At 34.4% G+C, this 22,006-nt stretch overlaps 1 protein-coding gene across 5 annotated transcripts in view; it reads right to left on the minus strand.

Moving 5' to 3' along the window:
• The window catches only part of LOC138694530 (band 7 protein AGAP004871), a 292,166-nt gene that overhangs the window by 171,542 nt on the left and 98,618 nt on the right, over positions 1–22,006 (minus strand). The window contains exon 1 of one of the 5 annotated variants that reach the window (XM_069818350.1): positions 19,920–20,058. The exons of 3 other annotated variants lie outside the window; for them this stretch is intronic. In XM_069818350.1, the coding sequence (XP_069674451.1) occupies positions 19,920–20,016 (97 nt within the window). In that variant the 5' untranslated portion in view covers positions 20,017–20,058. Of the gene's footprint in view, positions 1–19,919; positions 20,059–22,006 lie in introns of those variants that run through there. One more of the 5 variants, XM_069818349.1, reaches the window with a different exon arrangement.

The raw sequence follows: 22,006 nt of genomic DNA on the forward strand, positions 1-22,006 counted from the left end.
TTTAGAGACTTTAGTGACGACGTTTGAGAATATCTCCAATGTCATCTAATTTATCATCTGTTAAAACTGGTCTTTCTCTAGGACGTTTTATGTTTAACACCGAATCCGTGTTCTCAAATTTATTCATTAACTTATGTATAGCTTCCTTGTCGGCGGTCAAGTATTCAGAAATTTCCCAAAAAACTCCGTACAGATCTAGTCGATTCTTACTTATAATATATAATTCTTCCAGAGTCAAGTAGCGAGCCATTTTACACGGTATCTCACACGAAACTGCAGTCACAACAAACAAACAATTGCACAACACGCATAGGCGCGTCCAATGTCAAGGAAAATCCAGGAGATGAATGGGCGGCAGACGGTAGAATAGCTCCGGCAAGTCCAAATACAGTAGGCCAGTAAACCAAACAAATAATGTAATTTGTTCATATTTAATACTTGCATGTAAATTCATATCGGAAATGTGCACATAAAACAACACTCTTCGGTTGAAAAACTAAATTCGATCATTTGTATCCCCTAGGAATAATATAACAGGCTGTGACGTCTCGGTAAAAAAAGACAAAATTTTCAGCACTCTTCATATGGCAAGTGATATATACGAACCCTTGACAGAACAGAATGAGGGAAAGCTCATCTCGGTGATATGTCACTGTGGCACTGAAGCAGATGTGAACTTGCTCAACAAAATGCTTTCGGAATACTTTAAGAGTTCTGTCAGGGAAATAAATTGCCCAGAGAACAACATTATATGGGCTGAGCAAAGTTCAAGGACACACATGGCAAATGATATACCGTAGACCATACAAACAGAGCTGAAAGTCTACTCAAGTTCATTAAACTTCAACTGAGAGCATTTACAACTTTTATCACAGGTTGTGATTTTGTGAAAAAAACACCAGCATTATGAACGTGGTAGAGCAAAACCAGAACTGCAGGAAGAAGATTGAAACAACCCATCACATTGTTTTCCCCTACGAGGCTTCGGCTCTTAGAGCATACATCTTTGGGAAATTAAGTTTACAATACCAGTAACACATGCCTTCAGTAACAACAGTATATTACAATTAGTATATTTCATCTTAATGATTCGTTGCTAAGCAAGTGCGACAGAACAGGACAGAACAATGGACGTAATGCATTGCCGTTGCTAAACAACTGTAAAAGTAGTTTTAAGTAATTCACTGCTGTTGCTAAGTAACTGACGTCAGATATTGACTATTCTTAACATTTTAATCACTTTACACTATAGCATTAACTTTTCACATTCAAAAAATCGTTATTTGAGGCATTGAAATTTTTCTGAGAGTATAGTCTCAAATCTTTCTCCAAATAACCACGTATTTACAAAATATATATATATATATATATATATATATATATATATATATATATATATATATATATTCTGATATATTTGAATGACTGTTATATTCATTTTGAAGACTGAAAATTTTTGTTTGAATACATTTAAGGTTGTAGACGTAATTTTACATATGATTATTTTATAGATATATGAAACCTACTATTTGTCCTTTTCCACAAAAACTAAGGAAATGTTAACTTTCAAAGTCATTATTACAGACATATTTAAGGACTGAATTTTTTGTAAATAAATGTTGAATTGAAAGAGTAATTACACAATTAAGTCATTCCTCTGACAAAAGCTCTTTAAGGGACATCCTGTCTACACAGTTCCATTCACCATCGGCAAGAGGCAAAATCTTCATAAAAACAGTTCGATTTGTTTTTAAGTAAATCTCCAATACTTTAGAGTATATATTCACTATTATTTACTAAACGTTAGTACAAACTTATTTATTATGATTTGCCTGTAGATTCTGACTGTGAGTAAAAATCCGTCTAAGAGACATACAGACAGACACACAGCCAAAATCACTTTCTATCAGGGATACTAATATATTTACGTGAAATGTTTAAATATATATTTTGCATTATTACAAAACTTTCTCTTTATGTTTCATATCATGAGGAAATTGAAAAAAAAATGCTGCACTCTGATTCCATTTCACCTGCAATTTCTAAATGAACTCTACAATTAGGATCTGTGGCATGTGAATGGTAGGCAAAAATTCAAATTCCATCCTAGATAGTGTAATAATCGATACTAATGTTCAGAGAGAGCAGTGGTATAGATAGTTTGGCGGAATACTGGCAATTTAAAATGACGACACGTTTGGAAATTTGGTCCAAAAGTGAAGTGAGTGCTGTAGTTCAGTTTTTGTAGATAGAAACAATCTTACTCTAAAGGATTCCTAATGTTCAGACCCCTGCAGATGTTGGAAGGAAAACTATTATAAAATAACTGGAAGTTAAAATCATCCTGGCGTTCATGGGCATCATTGCACTGAAATTTATTTCGACGTAAAATGGAATATACCTATATTTCAAATTAAATGACTGCACAGGAAACTGACTATTGGTATGTAAATTTGTTTACGTTAGGACTACATAATCTCAGTGTTAACTCAGTAAATGTTAATTATAAGTATATATACTTAATACCTAAATGCTCAACGTAATTGTCGAATAATAATTTTATCTCATTAAGTTCAGTTACAGAATCAAAACCGTAAGAGCACCAATAACCAGATGATAAGGACAATTGTGCAAACTTTTACCGACTGATATTTTCTGCATCACAGAATTTTTGCAGAAACTTCTTGTGAATTTGTTGTGTGATCAGTAACTCTACTTTACTTGCACAAAAATGAAAAAGAAAATCAGATACTCTACAGAATGATAAATTAAAACAGCGATCTGGCTTCTCGTTGAATCCTCATTACTCTCACCACAGACACGGAGAGAATTGTCGTGGGAAGTTAATAAACAACCACTGTTTTGAGACATGATGAAATCGTAGAAATTTCTCGTGTGGACTAGTTCGCTGTCCAAAATTAAAACATTTAATCGTTGTAACAAGAAATTCTGAAGCACAAAGTTAAAAGTGTGTTTCTGACGCTAAAATAATTTCAACAATCAATAAATTGCAATGAAGTATTGTTTTGTACTATTAATTCAATGAATAATTCATTACAGAACCAAAATACAATGTGTAATTTAAAGTAATAGGTCAGGAGAAAACAAATGGTGCGCAGATATAAACACTGTATCAATAAAATCTTACCAAATGTAACTAATTTGCATAATCAGTAATTTTCGTAAGTAATGGAAAAATGGATACAAATTTTTAGATTTTTTGATTAAGTGAAATAAAAATTTTGCGGAACAAAGAAAACTATTTTTATCCCTCTCTTTAGTACGGAGGATGGCCCCGAAGACTTGCACTGAAGCCTGAGACTTATTTTGCTTACCACTTCTATTCTGTGAATGATTGGATAGCTGAACGCCTGCGCTCTTGTACAAAGACAGCACGATGCACCGTTAACTGAACCCGGGCTATGGTATGAACAATGATGATATGTGAGTTAATGATGGTGAAATGAGTCAGAGGTCCGACGCCGAAAGTTACTCAGCAAATCTGTTTTAATTGGTTGAGGGAAAACCCCGGAAAAAACCCAATCAGATAACTTGTCCCAACCAGGATTTGAACCGGGGCCGCTCATTTCACGGAGACGCGCTAACTGTTACTACACGGCGGTGGACAAGAAAGTTACTTACTATTTAAGATAAAATACTTACTGATCGAAATGAGATTTGGAACGATATCCCCCAAATAGTGAATTCTAAAATCTCTCAGACAGCAATAAACGTCTCCAATATTCCGCTGACTCATGAGAACGTGAAGTACTTTTGTTACTTTTACTCGTGAAAGTCGAAAAATTCATGTGTCCCGAAGATGTGTTTACTCGTTTCGCGACAATTAATTCCTTTCATTACACTGCAAGTAATATTATAGTCTCCGTTAACTACGAAAGAAAGTCAAAATATAAATTACAAATTGAAATAGTGACCTATATTTTTAATGAGGCGTCTGAAGCTTCCACCGCAAGTGGCGCACAAGTGAAACAGATTAAACAGCAGTTGCAAGATGGCGGCATCTCTACACGATTGTATCATTGGCGATTTGATCCGACCATTGATACACACGTTGTCTAGGACTGGTAATGATGCACCCAAGGCTCATCAACTATGATTATCCGCGCTAGCATATTGTCCCCTTCATCCTTTCTGCTTGGACCAGTCGCCAACATTTCACTGCAACGGCTAATAATATAATTATGCTTGCATCTCTATTTTAGCAGTCAGTTTATAGCCTAGTTGTGCTTTAGGGAAAATGACGAGCTTTTTTCTTTTTGTATTTAATTCTATTCCATTATCATTTCACCAGTTCGACAATACACTTAAAATCAAAAACGCAGAATGGACATTAAGTTCTACCAAAAGTTAATGACTTCCATCGTGATTTTCTTTATTACAAGTAATAAACTGACAAATGAACAAATAAAATAGTTTTTTTATATATTTCTTTGCAAATTTATGGAAAATTCTACCCCATCGGGCAATAAATTACCGGTGCTATTTGTAAACTCACTTCTTACACGTGGGTGAAATACTGAAGCGAGATCTTGAAAGTTCGAATTCTAGGATTTAAAAGGAAGGGATATGCTTAAAATCTAAATACACACCACTAATATACATCATTTTTGAATGTCGATATTCCTCAATATAAAAGTGATAGACGAACTGAATAATTATTGCGAGATGCGAAGAAGGTGTGATATAATCTTCGTGATATTTTCTTTTTGTCGATTCACGAACTGTCCTTTTCATGGCGACGATAGGGCTTTAAGTCAAATTTTATTGTAAAAGAAGCAAAGTTACCGTAACAAAGAGTGACCGATTGCGCTATAAAAATTTATAAACGTATAATAATTTACTTATTTAATTACGATGCAAGTTCTTAATGTGATGCATTTGACACGAATGTGAAGTTTCTGGAGCGAGATGTAATTAGGAACGCAACACAAACCCAAGAACAAAACAAATACATCACACTAACATATGAAAACAGGAACACACACAAGATTTCATAATCTTTCAACAAACTAAAATACAACACTGCATACAGAACACACTACAAAATCATCTTAACACACAAGGAAGGCACATAAATAAATACAACTTAACAGGTGTATACAAACTACCATGCAATATTTGCAACAACTTCTATATTGAACAGACTTGTAGATCATTTCAAACACGTTACAAGGAACATATCACAGCCATAACCACACTACACAACAATTCAACCTACGCAGAACACATCGCAAACTGCAATCACAACCACATCAATATTGACACTGACATGAAAATACTACATATCCAGCCAAAAAAAAAAAAAACAGAAACTTGACACTCTAGAACAATATGAACTTTACAAACATGCCAAAAACACACCCCCAGCACATCCTGAACACTCAACTCCATTTCAAAACATACACCCTTTTCGACACAATCATGAACACATCCAATCACAACAGGAAACCAGAAGATAGTGCGAGACCTTCATTAAGCTTCGGACAATGAAGAATATCACTTCGAAACAAGTCAGCCAGGTAATGTACTAATGCTAACATAGTAAAGATGTAATAAAGTCAATCAGTGTTTACGTAAGTGTTAAAAGTGTGTATGGAACAATGATGAAAGAATTAGCTTAGTCCACCGAAATTGAGCATATTTGAGGAGGTAATAAGCCCAATCAATTGATTTTTAGTGAAATGGAAATTAAATGATATATTTATTTACTGCAAAATACGTGTACAGTAGTGGCAAAAAAACCGGACCGACCTTTGTAGATGATTTCAGAGCCTTATTCACTCCAGAGCGTCGGTGCATATTCCTTGGACCCGAAACTACCTGTGCAGATGAACAACAGCCACGCAGCTGGTTACTGTTTTCGTCTTCATTGAATGGCTCAGTTTCTAGGTTTCCACGAATCCACCTCTTCGCAGTAGTTTTTGCTATTCCTAGCCTATCTGCAGCCTGAGATATGGAATATCCGTCATCTAGCAGAGCTGTCAGTCTGATATGTGTTTCTCTAGCAGCGGTGATTTTGAGGAGAATCTGTTCATAGCATTCTGTATCGACTACAAATTTGTGATAAGGTGCAACATATAACGTGATTTAGTAGCGAGTTTCTCAATCCAGTGACACTTAAATTAAATTAAGAGGTGTAACGGAAAAGTTTGTTTTCACAAGTAATGTGAATTACGTGAAATTAGTTCTAAATTAAAGCTACTCGTAGGACGTAGTCTCCTTTTAAATCACTTGTTGTATGACAGACTCTCAAGGAACGGTGGTTCTCAATTGATTCCGTAGCGCAGTGACAGCACGATAGACTGGTAACTAAGAGTTTCGTGGTTCGAATCCTGCCTGGGAAGGAAACTATTTTTTTTTTTCCTTATTCAAATTTATTCCCAATACTTTTCGATTGCAGCGATATTTTACTACTTTATTAACTTATTATTTCCAGAACATGAATTTTAACAGCTTATTTCCTAATGGGTTTCGAAATGGGCTACGTCAGCAGTCGAAACTACAACAATTTCAATAGATTACTCGCTATCTTGTGAATAGGGGCATGCGTGGCATACGCAGTGGCTCATTTCGGGGACTTTGATTATTCCGTCGGTCCGGCTTTTTTTTTTTTTTTGCTACTCCTGTACAGGTTAACAAATTCATGAAGTCATTATTGACTGCTCGCTTCTTTTGCAGTATAGAAAGTGAACTTTTGTTTCTAAATTTATTTGGATAAGCTACGCGTATTTTGAGGAAAACTAAATTTTGCGTTAGTTCATATTATCTCCGTACTTAGCCCGAATAAAGTCAAACTAACGTTATGGAATTCGTACACATTCTATAATCCAGGATTAAGTTAGTCTATAGTTGGATCATCTTATAAAATGCTAAACGATGCTTAAATGTTCTAGTACGCATAAAAGTGTTTATGTAATTGGACTGTGGAAGAAAATAAAGCATTTTCTTTAATCTATAGAAAATATCAATAATAATCTAACCCTCCGAGTGAGACTGAAATCTGAGACAGACTAGCTGTGTTTACTATTCGAACTATCGAAAATCTAAGTTTATTAATAAGCAAAATGTTAGTTTGTTGTCGATCCACTGGAAATCGGAATTCGCTAATTACTTCGCACTAAGGTTGTCTATGACTGCGGATCACATATTGGAACTGCAATTACACTAAGTTTCTTTTTGTAAATTCTATTTTTTGCTATATTTATGTGTAGATGCATCACTTCAAATCAATAGAACATACGAGTAGAATACAAATTGAGTGTAGATTTTTCCCTGTAATTATTTTTATCGTTGATCTATTATAATTTCTGTCTTGGTAACTCATAATGAAATTTCTTTAATAGAAAAAATAATTACTTCAGCAAGGCGATACTACATAAACAATTCCTTCGCACAAACGAAAAAAACAATTCGTCGATAAAACTCGCCGTTAATAGCGGTGTGGCGTGACACGAAGTAAATGTGACCTACTATCTGGCAAGAATGGATTCTCAACGTCTGAGCTCTCTTGCTGTTGTTAACAAAAAAAAACTTAATTTTACATTTATTATCAACGGCTAGATTACAACACCTAAATTGCTATAATGGTGACGACCATTTCACACGTTTCAGACGTTCTGTGGTGACAGGAATTATAGTTATTAGAAGACGAGGAAAAAGTGAAGTGACTTGCTCGTTTTTGTCAGCTAATCTGTAACATTGTAAATTAGTTATTACAGCATTAATTTACCTTCTACAGTGAGGCATTAGCAATAGGGCATTAACATTGAATTTCCATTTTATCATAAGACCGAGACACTACATTCAAGATCAACGCCAATTGTGCTATGGTAATGTTGGAACTGCGGACCCAGAGGTTTAAAATAACCATTTTTGTTTTTCGGTACCGTAGTGTTATTTTATGATCAACTGGTAACTATTCCTAAATAGTGCGCAGTACCAGCCAAAAATATTGATTTATCAGACAGCAATCTTCTGAATTATACGAAATATTATTTAGTTTACTTCAACTGAATTTAATTCATTACTGTCCTTCGACTATGACAGTTCAGTTTATTTATACTTATTTCAAATCTCTTGCCAGTAAAGTGTCTTCATTATCAATTGAAAACTACATTTCGAAGTTTAAGAGATGTAGAAAAACAAAATGTAGAAATGGAATGTGTGAGTAAATACAGGCCTACACATCTCATTCTATAAAAACGTTCCATCCTAATCATTCGAGAGAATATTACACCACACTTCTCTATGTTGCATGTTTGTACTATATACAGTGTGTTCATTGTATTTTATTACAGGAAATGTAGTAAGATAGCGAATTAAATCATCCAGTATTCACTCTATGAATGTACAGGCGAAATGAGTTGGCTACGCAGCTCTTCCCGGAATGCGTAGTGCTTAATCTCGCCCAACTCCACCTCTTTATTTCTATGGAAGCGCCACGAAAAAAAAAAGCCATAAAGAGGACACACTTTCCTATTTATGCTTTAAGCAAGAATTCAGTTATTTTACAACTTGCCTACTTTTATACTTTATTTCCTTATAATAATTTACTGGGCACGTGCTGACAAGTTTTCATAAAATTTCGGCTAGTGTAAGGAATCGGTGCCCACCAGCATCGTGATTGAATTTGGAGAGCAACCATTCGCAGCGAAATCCGATTACGGAAACCAGCTATAAAGACTAGGTGTATCATCGTGCTAATCACATGATATCTTCGTTCTGGTTGGATGTCCGTCTACCTCTGCTGAGACATGTGGACGTGAGGCCAGCAGTCGGCTGGTCGAGTTTGGCCCTTCATGGTCTGTTTCGTAATGAATTTAATTATGATTTCATGCTGACAAGGATCCCTTGGAACGGTACGGAAAGTCTATGCAAAGCCGGGCACAAACCAATATGGCAAAGCTGCTTGTGAAAAGCGTTTTTGTTTAAACGTGCTCGAACATGTGTAAGATGTGATGAAGATCATTTTATATATGACTTTTCGAGCCTATCTCTAACTTTTAAAGCCTCTTTTTTAGTTCTATTGAGCCTATTTAGGCACATAAAATATAATTCTTAGAGTGTAAAATTCCGAAGTTTAGACTTATGTCATACTGAACTACTATTCAATCAGAAAAACTATCTAGAACACTTTTGACACGACAGAAATAAACCAAAAAAACGCACTCGGTACCACCCGCTGTATATTTTCAGTTTGATAGAAGGGACAGGCTTGTGTTTTCGCTAACAAAACATAATGCTAAAAGCAACCTGCCAGCGGAATGACAGTAGCCTATTTCCCAAGCAGAGATCTCGTGACTTTCGTACTACAATATAAACGCAAGGAAAGACTACCACCTATATAATGTTTACACACCGAAGTTAACATTTTTGTTATTAATATTTTAATAGCTTTTATGTTGCGCTTACGATTGTTGGTCTTTAAAAATAAATTTGGCATAAGTCGCCACGTTTCAAATGAAGCTTAAGCTTTCGTAAATTGAATAGTTTATTTTAGAAAGAGCATAAGTCACATTTTTGTGGAAATTGATATACCCTATTGGGGTACCGCATTAAGTTTAGAAAGAGCACATTCTTAATTCGGTTCCATTTGTTGCTATGAAGATTAGATAAATACGTTTATTTGAGAAAGGGCACATAACCGTACTTTTGGAGTTATCAGAAGGGCTATTTAAGAAACGCTGATAAAAGAGGGTTCAAGAGGTAAAATTGAAACAGTGTTATTAACAGACAGTATCACATTGAATTTTGATAACTGGTGGTCTCAGTATTTCACAAAGTACGTAACTTCAAGTGAAACAATGTCAATCAAAAATAAGAAAGAGAGAAAGGTTTTTCAAATATCCGAGCTATACCTACTACTTTGAAATGAACAAAGGAAATGTTAAAGGAAGTGCTGATATCAATGCGCTGTATCAAAGTATGTTTCATCTTAAGAAGCCTAATGTAATGTGTATCCTTTTCCGAATGAACGAGCTTTTTAAGAAAAAACCCTATTAGCTTAATGGAAAAAAATTGAAAACTTCTAAAAGTTCTCAAATATGTAAGTGAAGAGGCAAAGTCTTTCTATGACATCACTGTGAATTGGCCAACTACAACATAGATAATGCAGAGTAAAGTTTTCCATGCCAAAAGTGAAAAAAAGAGGTATATTTCCATGTTTATCACTTCCTTATACACTTCTTGTTCATTAAAGTACTGATTTATAATATGTCCACTTTCTGAACTACCCTTGTTCCTGTGTTTGATTTAGAAAGGGCACATGTCTTTCATTTAAAAAATCTGAAAATCGTATGTAAAGTGTATTTTAGTATATTTCCCAAGATGAAATACAAATAGATGACTTGTTTTTTATTTAAATAGTTTTTGTGCCTCCTGTAAATTTGGGAAAATATGACTTGTGCCCTTTCGAAAATAAACGATTCAATTGTTTAATTTGACCTTTTAAAATATCTACATTATGCACTCTTTTTTAAGCGAATATATTAGCAAATATTTTATTTTTATAGTTACTTTTGATACATAGTAATGAAGTCTTGTTTTATGATTTTACATGTAACGCTTTACAGATTTTTTAATTCACATTACAAATAATTAAAAAGTTAAAACACTGTAAATAAATACTACGAAAAGTTGAAGGTTAACTTTTCAAGTCCCGAACTGTTTGTCTACTTCTTATTGCTTCCATACCTGAAAGATTTCACAGAATTTGTCTCAGATTAATTGGAATTAATTATAGTAGGAGTTTAAATCGACGTAGAGAAATCGTCTTCTTGGATTACGACGCAATGCGGAAGAAGGGATTCGTTACGAACCTCTATCCACTTTATGGCATGCGGGGCTGATCCTAAAACGAAAGGAATAGCCCAACTCGGCGGACATTATGGGTTCTTGAAGAAAGTCATTACTTAGTAACTTTACTACACTGTGCGCATCAGTTTTTAAAAGCCAGAATTAATCATTAATATTTGAGCACTGAGAAAAGTTACTAAACTTTTCCACGTACATACCAAGACGTATGTCTGCTATGAAAAAAACTAATATCCTCCCATCGACTACATACTGTTTATTCTACCTATCTCATTTTCTACATCATAATCATGTGATTTACAATCAGAGAACGAAATAAAATTCTTGGCAGCTGTAAACGAATCATAAAAAATCAATGAAATAAAGCATGACAAAACAAAATATCTGGTAATATCAAGACAACCAAGTACTATTAAAGCGTTATATTTAAACAAATATACATTTAAATCTGTAGATAATTTTAAATATTTGGGAAGTACATTAAAATCTGACAATTATGTTGAAAATTAAGTCGAAACAAGAATCCAAGCTGATAACAGATGCTATTTTACATTGCTCAGTATTTTAAGAAGCAAAATAATTTCTAGAAGAGCAAAATTACATATTTACAAGACCATTATCTTAAAAACACTAACATACGGAAGTAAAACGTGGACATTTACGATACAAGAAGAAGCCAAATCAAAACGTAAAATCTCGAGGAAAAATTTTAGTGCAAACCAAAGTCTTTATAATTGAGATTTGGAGAATTTTTATCAAAGAAGAACGCACACTCATTATAAAGAACCTCCTATTGTGGCCAAAATCACGGCAAGATGATTAAAATGGATAAGCCATACTATCAGAGTCCCTTCTCATCATACAATTAATCAAGTAGTAGAAGAGCTCCCAAGAGGACGACGGTCATAGAAAAATCACACTTCATATATAGACAATTTGGTAAAGGAAATTGAAATTCTGAAAGTGAATGATTGGAGAGTGATTTATCAAGACTAAAATCAGTTGCGAAATATTGTCCATTCAGTAACAAAAAGCCTGATTGGCCTGTAAAAGCTTTAATAATAATAATAATAATAATAATAATAATAATAATAATAATAATAATAATAATAATAATAATAATAATAATAATCGTAACAATAATAATAATCGTAACAATAATAATAATCGTAACAATAATAATAATAATAATAATAATAATACTAAAATAAGTAACAGTAATTATAACAATAATAATAACATAGTAATGATTTTTATTACAAAAGGCATCTGCCTGATCACATGATAGCTATTAACGCCCCTGCAATTTCTATAGTACTATTATATGCCCACTCACATACGTACGTATCTTCAATATACTTAGGCCTACGCTAAAATATGACGTAGACCTATTTCGTAACAAAAGAAAATGCGTCACAAGTCGGATAAAACTGTATACGACTAATAAGCTTAACAATGGTTCAAACTAGTCTCATACTCAGTGTAGGTGTCTATTTGCTTTGAAAGCCATGGTGAGAATTTGTACAGAAACAACATTGACTTCTCACTAGTCAATAAATATTACTGTATGTACAAGAAAATTTCTGCGTTTCACGTTTTATGTTAACAATGCATTTGTACGTTCTATGAAGGAATACCAAATAGACATACATTTCTTTTACTTTAATACAGAATTTATAATTGGAAATGTAACTCTATTCGATCAATTTGGAACAGATGTTCACAATATATTTATGATTGCGTACCTTCTGTACAATCGACTTCTGAAGTTTGCGAATAATAAATACAGTACAAGTTCACTTAATCGTTCTGTGACCTACTTTTAGTAAAAGACAGGAGGAAAACAAAATTGGTCAATTTATTATTACAGCAAGATAATCTTCGAATATTTTATCGAGAAAATTAAGTGATGTACTTGTATTACAAAATATGAACTGTGTAATAACAGTATTTTATGCACACTTAGTAAAAAAGATGTCTTGAAGTAGGTCAATTTTCGCCTTATATCTTTTTTATTTTAGTAGGTTATTTTACGACGCTTTATCAACATCTTAGGTTATTTAGTGTCTGAACGAGATAATATCAGTGAAATGAGTCCGGGGTCCAGCACCGAAAGTTACCCAGCATTTACTCATATTTGGTTGAGGGAAAACCCCGGAAAAATCCTCAACCAGGTAACTTGCCCCGACCGGGAATCGAATCCGGCCCAGATGGTTTCGCGGCCAGACGCGATGACCGTTACTCCACAGATGTGGACTTCTCCTTATACGTTTACGCTTTTCGTATTACTTCAGTTAATTTATATATTGCAAACTTCATGGTTTATGGTTTACTCCCTATTTGTAATGTTTAATGCAATGTTATATTTCAAAAATTGTCATTTAAAAATAATATTTATGTTAATATAGGCTAGTGGTGCATTGAGACCCATTCTTTTAATTCTATATTTCTAAGAATTTATTTCAGTTATTTGCTCACGAATAACAAATAGATTTAGCTAAAAATTATAAAATCTTTCAATTCTTCAACAATGAGCCCGCTCTCCCCTGTTCTCCACTATACCTGCCTGTAGTCTTGTCCTATTAAAATTCAAGATTGTTCCCAATGGAAAGTAGCGATACTATGTGATCCGTCCTAATTTCAAGTTTCATAATAATAATAATAATAATAATAATAATAATAATAATAATAATAAAATCGGCGGCACAATTTCCTGAGAGCCAGGGCCAATCTGCCGTCTGTTAGTCTGACGTCCACATGCCGCAAGCAGAGGTGAACGATCATCCTACGAGAATGGTGGTATCATATGGTTAGCACGATAATCCCCCAGCCGTTATAGCTGGCTTTGGGAACCGGATTTCGCTACCTAACGTAGCTCCCCAAATTCATCACGATGACAAAATTTCATGAGAAAATGTTTTCCCCATGAGGACTCGAACCAGCACGCATTCCGTAACGCGAGTCGTAGGCAGGATGTAATTTTCGTTTTTTCTATGTAAAAAGAAAACTAGACTGAAGTGTGATTGAGCTGCAGAGTTTTGCGTAGGTCTATGTCAAGTATTGGATGATAAATAAGAAAATTTATTGTGAACAAAAGTGAATTAATTTAACAGAGAAAACATAGGTTTGTGACAGCTCACTAAATAACATTACTTTTGTAGGTAATAATTTCGATAGATTTCTCACACAATGCCTTTAAAAGAATTTCCAAGAGTCGTGACAACAGAGGAATCATATGAAATTACCGTAGTAGATTGAGAGGAAAGATAACTTCTCGGCGTGTTCGGCTGCACTAGCCACAGCTTTTTGAGCTGTAGAAACCGTTTAACCTGCTTGGTGCCGGTGATTTGGGCTTATTCGACGATAGTCATCCTCCACCACTACAGCCATCTATCGATCTTTGGACAAACTATGAGGAAGAATGACCATGCTGGACGATAAATTCGACGCCATACAAACACAAGTAGTGCCCTATTTTTCGATACATTATATTAAATGGTAGTTGTGGTGAATGTTGGTGACATAAAGAGAAAGAAGCATCCTTTGCAACTTCGGTTTTCTCAACCACAAATGGAACTCCGGCCTAACAAGGAGACTTCTATAAAATTAATTTTGAATATTTTGATATTTCTAGATTCAGTTCAGAACTCAGTGAGCAATATGGTGAAATTAGATACAATCAATTGTTTCAGCAATATGATTTTCCGGAAATAAATGACTGAAGTTTAACCCGTTCGAGACAACTGTCTTGTGACAGAGGTAATGTGTCTATCTTATACGCTGAGATCCGGGTTGCAGTCCAGATGCCGCACCAGCTTTTCCCTAAACTATAAAGCTTAGGCGAGACTTCATGCATTTATATGACCACCAGAGGATGCCTCGAACATGTAGAATTCGTCATTCTTCCACTAATTAGACATATCATTCCTTTGGTTCAACTAGTATTAGTATCTTGAGTCCTTTTATAAGGGATTTGTATTATTTTTAACGCGGAACGTTTTTTCTGAATGCCACTCGAGAAAAATTGTAAGAACAATTGCAGCACTGCCCCTTACAGTAGTGTCGTCGATGCCGCCCACAATGCACTCACAAGTTGAGGAGCTTCATTTGTTCATAAATGATCCAAGTTATGCTTCTGCTGCAACTTTGATGAAATGGAGTGTGTGCAACCTAAACTTACTCGTATTTATGCTGTCGTATGCATGCTCATTTGTTTTTATATGTATATTCTGAAACAGAACTCCCAGTTATCCGGGATGTCATCTTTCCATACAGGAAATTCCAGACGTATCTACTATTAATAAATCTGTAATTAAAATGTTTCTGGTAATTTTCGATTTTTCAAGAATAATTGGTGTTAACATGCATAATTAACTACCTGAGACCACAAAATCGAGTTTTTGAAATTTTTGTCTGCCTGCCTGCCTGCCTGCCTGCCTGCCTGCCTGCCTGCCTGCCTGCCTGCCTGCCTGCCTGCCTGCCTGCCTGCCTGCCTGCCTGCCTGCCTGCCTGCCTGCCTGCCTGCCTGCCTGCCTGCCTGGATATTTGTTATCTTTTCACGCGATAATGGCTGAACGTATTTCTATGAAAATTCGAATATAAATTAAGTTCGTTCTAACTTAGATTTTAGGCTATATGGCATTCAAAATATTTCATTTAAAAGGGGAGTTATAATGGGGCCTGAATTAAATAAATCGAAATATCTCGCGTATTATTGATATTTTTTTTAAAATGTTGCATAAAAAAATTTCTTTAAAAAGAGTTTCCAATAAGTTTTATTCTATGTAAATTTTGAGAGGACTGATATTTAATGAGATACACGAGTTCTATTATAACAATGCGTTTTATCAGCGTCGCCTCAGACTAATAGGTAGAATGCAATGAAAACTAATTACTACGTCTATTTAAGACATTTTACACTATTTTCATTTGGATATAGTTGATTTCTATGATGGGGAATATACAGGCTGAAGTCCACACCTGTTAGCGCGTCTGGTCGCGAAACCAGGTGGCCCGGGTTCGATTCCCGGTCGGGGCAAGTTACCTGGTTGAGGTTTTTCCCGGGGTTTTTCCTCAACCCAATATGAGCAAATGCTGGGTAACTTTCGGTGCTGGATCCTGGACTCATTTCACCGGCATTATCACCTTCATCTCATTCAGACGCTAAATAACCTAAGCTGTTGATAAAGCGTCGTAAAATAACCTACTAAAAAATATATATATATATATATATATATATAATGTTTCTGTCCACAGAATATAATAGTATTTTTAAGAGCTTTGTCATAAAAATAAGTATTTTTATTGGACCAAAAATACAGCATATTGAGTAAAAATTAGTATTTTACCGTTGAGATACAAAGTGTTAAGAAATGACGTTCCTATGCTCAAAATTTACCCATATTCGTTTCCTCTGTTTCTAAAATAATATTTATTTTTCATTCTTTATTTACATAAACAATGATGCACAACCGAGCAAGTTGGCTCAAACGGTAGAGTTTGAGACTCGCATTCGGGAGGTCACGGGTTCAAACTCTGTAGCCGAGCAATCTGACTACGGTTTTTCATGGTTTCCCTTAGTCATAAAGGTAATTGCCAGATTGGAAATTTACATGCCATGATTCATCACCGCCTCAAATACCAATACGATAAACATTAATCAAAATCTATAATCAGTTACATGAACACAAACCATCTACAACACACAATGGAAACAGGAACTCAACAAGAGCAAAAACGGTCTACTGATATACCCACACATTCTAACATGCAACATGACCACAGATGTTAAAGCGTATATAAAAAAACTTAACATATAAAAAAATGCACAGTGAGGCCAAAATAAAAAATTATCTTCGTATACAATCTACTCTATATTGACATTAATTTGGAATGATTTATTAAAGGATGCATTCAAGACTAATTTAGAAACATGTCAAACGAATTATCCTTGCACCAAAAAGGGATGTTCTCTGAATGAAATGATCCTATTTTAATTATTTGCATATAATAACAATAATTAAGAAACATGTTAAAGGAATTATTCTTGCACCTAATGAATGCTCTCTGGATCAAAATGATCGCATTTTAATTATTTAGATACAGTTTAAATTAAGTAACATATTAAACTGTTTATCCTTTTTTCTCTGGACCAAATTTCCTATTTTCATTATGTAATTACTTTATATTTATTTCTAACAAGTGCAGCGAAGCGCACGTGTAAGTCTAGTTAGTTAATAAATGAATAATGTATTCTGATGTTATTTTATTTCAGTGATTTATATCTTTATATAAGGCAGCCGTGTCAAAAAAAAGTTTTTTTTTTACAGAGGAAGAGCCCGAAGGCTTACACCGCAGCCTGAGACTTATTGTGCTTACCACTCCTGTCGAACGGCCTCTCTCTTGTACGAATATAGCATGCTGTACTGTGAACTTAACCCGGACTATACTAATAATGATAACGTCATTTGAAGAAATGATAGCGAAATGAGTCCGAGGTCCAACATCTAAAGTTTCCCAGCAATTCTGCTTCAGTTGGTTGAGGGAAAATCTCGGAAGAAAAAAAAATATCGTTTCACAGTCAGACGTGCTAACCGTTACTCCCCAGAGGTGGACGTTAAAGGCAGTTGATGTAGATCAATGATTTCGGTGTCAGATGGACTTGGAAAAGATTCACATGAAGCATTTTTAAACATGTAAAATCTTAACGAAATATTAAACTTAATTTCAATTTAGGAAACAAATATCGTTCATACACAAATGGGGGAGAATATGGAAATGAATGGTTAATTTAACATAATCTAATTCTAATGTAGGACCTTCTTAACTTTGGTGTTAATTTTCAAATGAATCCAATTCTCTGTAATGATATATTATTCACCAGAATTTTTAAAAACTCACTGGTGTCATATTGATGAATGAATCGTTTCGACTATCAATCGTATTGTTGTCTCGAGACTAGGCATCATGGAATGAGGAAGCGAGTACGAAGTTGTTAGCGAGAAAACTATGCCTTCTTAAATTTAAACGCAGGGAGTATAGTGACATAAATGAGAACAAAAAATCAAACTTTCATTTCAAATGTCAAACGTTCCTACAATCTTAACCATACTCATAATAACAATACTGAACAGTATAAATGTTTCAAGCAATTAAAGGGAGTCCATAAATCTCCTGTCACATTTTATTTCGTGATCGTTCTGTATTTTCTTGCAACGTTTCTATTAAAGAATACGTTCTTATAAATTTCATTTTTTCATTTAACCTCAAAATTGTTATTTCACTTAGCATACAGAAAACCGGTAAAAATGCAAATAGAGTACTAAGCCTATAGACTACTACTAAATCCCAAATAAAAATTAGTTGTAAATAGCTTTAGATACATAGTACTGTCAATGTTACAAATTATGAAAAATAAAGCACTAAAAACATAGACTATAGCAACTGAATGCATCAATAGAAATGGAGAAAAAAATTAAAGTTTTCATGAGAACATCAAAACAAATACTTTTCACATTACTTTTTGTATTTGAGAGGATCGAGTGTAAAACATGGTAACTGATATTTTGGTCAAAAATGAGATATGTAGCGTATAATATGGTATCTTACATTCTGTGTCTATTGCAGTAGTTAGTTTTCCAACATCTCAACAGATGTCAGAAGTATACAGATTTTACTTTCCTGGTAACTATACAAACTCTTGCATATATAAATGTTTACCTACATAATAACTTCAAAACACTAAAACGTCACTTACAATGTTTTACTCCCGAACCCCTCATTTATCTTTGATGTTTCGAAATTAGTTACAGGTTATATCAGTAGGATTATGCCACCAAAGCTCTAAAGAATCACTCAGTTTGTCAGGTTTATTACATTCAATTCAGTCCGAAAAACAGGAAACGCCGAATACCTCTTCTAAATTTTATTTACACCTAAGTTATAGGCCAAAATGTAAAGGTACTGATACATCTGAAAAAATTTCTTTTTCCTTCCCATATTACATGCTAAGAAAATGAGTCATAAATTGAGGCAAATGTGAGTTACAGGGACTGTAATCTTAACGGAATAGTAATTTGGTATGTACAAAAGTATATGAAGAGTCCACTGCAAGAATGATGGATGTCATTTGGAATACATTTTGCAGGAGAAGCAATTGAAAGTTTGAAATGCTTAGCGCTCAGAGCTTAACTGTGATTTTCCGATCATTACTGGACAATGACTATCAGTGTTAATGCCATATAACTCTGTATGTACATTCTATATGTCTTAAGCTATGCATTGACAGTCTTGGTTCATTTTCGACAAGAAAGTGACATCTATCATTCTTCCAGTGGACTCTTCATATACTTCAAATGCTTTCACAAAAATACATTTTACTGTTTATTAAATTGTATACAAAAAGGAATGCACATTCAATTTAAAACTTAACAACATGACAATAATAAAAAAGAATCAATACCAGAGTCAGTCCGAGTAAGAACACTGAAAATGACGACTTGTGCACTTGACAGTTAAACAAATTAGTCTCTGGAATTGAAGTTAAGTGCGAGGGAGAGTCAAAAAGTAACCTTAATAACTGTTTTATTACTTGAATATATACAATAAGACTACAAACACTTCATCACTTTTCAACATAGTCCCCACTACGTTCAATGCAAGTGTTCCTGTTATACTATGTTGAAAAATATTAAAGTATTTGTAGTCTTATTGTACATATCGTCGTTGTTGCTGCAATAACTCCTATGTGACATATTTATCGATTTTCAGTTTTTTGCTCTATGAAATAACTTAAATAGTGATACAGCACATAATAAAGTCTCCTATACGTAATTATATTTCTTTGTTTCGAAAATGTAAGAATTCACAGTCTCCTATGTACGGCTGCCATACGATGAATAAATGTGTTTTTCTTCCTATTAAAAACTTTTATATATATTATATTTCGCACATAGGAATTATTGCAGGAACAACGGCGATATACAATTAATGAAACAATTGTTAAGGTTACTTTCTGACTCGTATAAAATCTATTTGCCGGTTTTTTTTTTTTTTTTTTTTCGAAACTTGCGGCCATGAGGTCTTACCGTGGCTGTACATGGAGTGTGTGTCAGTGGGCGGAGGGTACGGGGGTTGCAGATACAACCCCTCCGCCTTGAGCTCCTCGTGTCCGATGCGCGGCATGGCTACGCCATTGTCACCCGAAGCACACAACTGGAATGCGAGGCAGCAGGTCCCGTCTTACCGCCAAGTCACTCGACAGCAAGTGCTGCCACCTACCGCGCGACACTTCCACTACTTGTCAATCACGTGGCTCGCACTTTGCTCAGCCGGTTCAAACCAACAGCGAGGTCACGTGACCTTGCTGAGGATATTCATGAATGGCGTATGAACTATATACTGTGATGCCTCTTAATAGTTATTTACGATACAATTGTTAAAAATTACGTTTTATTTTGTGACCAGAATGTTTGCGGAACTAGACCGCAAGCCGAGTGCAACAATCCTCCGAACAAAATAACATTATTTTTAACATGTGTGTCGTGCACTATTTTAATAGAAGCCGTTCTTACCGTGCTGGTATAGCCACAGTCTAGTAAATACAGTCACGAAGCTCAATACTTACTAAATATGCAAACATAGACAGTTGAAATATGCATCCATAGATAGTTGCTAACCACCAGGATCGCTACTATCGCCTCATCACAGACCCTTTCCCCAGCAGACGATAAAATGTATTGTACTTTCGATATCGTATTCTTTTGAAAAAAAAATAACACCTTCCTTCCATTATTGAAATATGAAATACATAAGGTTTATATATTATTTTCATAAAGCATATATTATATTTTATAAACTGGATCTTTCGGAAGAAGGATAGCTCTGTTTCTTTTTCTAACAATATTTATAGTACCACAAAAGTCTCCTTGTCCCATATTATTATTCAAATTATTGTTTTTTTAGCCATTTATAGTTATTACAACCGACGAACATTTCATAGCTTACACAATTTTTCACAACAGAAATAATTACAAAACTGTGTTATTTTAATGTGAAGAGAATTTTACGTGTTAACATAATCTGTTCGCATCAACATTTTAAGTTTAGAATGGAAGTTATTTTGAGGTTCAATAAAAACGAATTTATATTGTGATTTTAATTTAGCATATCTACCTTCCTTAATTGTAGACAGAAAATTTACCATACCACTCCTATGAAATTAGTGTACGTACGATTGTGTTACTTCGTCTCTTAGGTAGTAGATAAATACAATAATTCAGTACTCAATTGTAGTATTAAAATACAGACAAATAGAGTGTGACGGGTGTTATAGATACATTATGTTTAATTATAATGTATAACTGCGAATATAGGAATATACGTTAAATATAGTAAACATAACCTATAATTTCCATATGACATAACATACATATGTAGTGGCAGGGCATTGGAGACCACTAAAATTAGACAGAAAGGGGCAACTGGTACAGTAAACATAACCTATAATTTCAACATATCTAAATATTCGTACGGTGCAACTGAAAATCATTGAATCGTGCATAAATGAACGTACAAGAATTTCGCAATATTTAATCGAAATAAAGGCAGGTAGGTCTATTACACATACGAACAACGTAATTTTCGCACCAAAAATAATATTACACCCTAACTCGCAAGGAATTATGTCTGAAGTGTCTCCTAATCATTGTTTTAAATTTTATTAATGCAATTACACTACATTTCAGAGAAATATATGTTACTCTTTATGCATTCCAATTAATTTATATGGTTGAAACATCGCCCGTCGTGATCGGGTTAAGCCAGTCACATAGTCTGCCTTACGGCCTGTATTACATCACGATGGCAGTGACACAGTCTATTGTTCCTAATACTCACAGCGCTCCAAGCGGCTAGCAACTATCGCGAGAAATGCAAAAAATCATCCCAAGCTTCGTGACTGTATATAGTAGACTGTGGTATAGCAGAGAGAATTTCCTTGATTTCATCATTGCTGTAATCCCTCTGAATATAATAGTGATTTTTAAGTAGGTTATTTTACGACGTTGTATCAATATCTTAGGTTATTTAGAGTTTGAATGAGATGGTGATAATGCCGGTGAAATGAGTCCGGAGTCCAGCACCGAGAGTTACCCAGCATTTGCTCATATTGGGT

The sequence above is a fragment of the Periplaneta americana genome, chromosome 2, assembly GCF_040183065.1.
Source record: "Periplaneta americana isolate PAMFEO1 chromosome 2, P.americana_PAMFEO1_priV1, whole genome shotgun sequence".
In the NCBI taxonomy this organism is placed as follows: Eukaryota; Metazoa; Arthropoda; class Insecta; order Blattodea; family Blattidae; genus Periplaneta; species Periplaneta americana.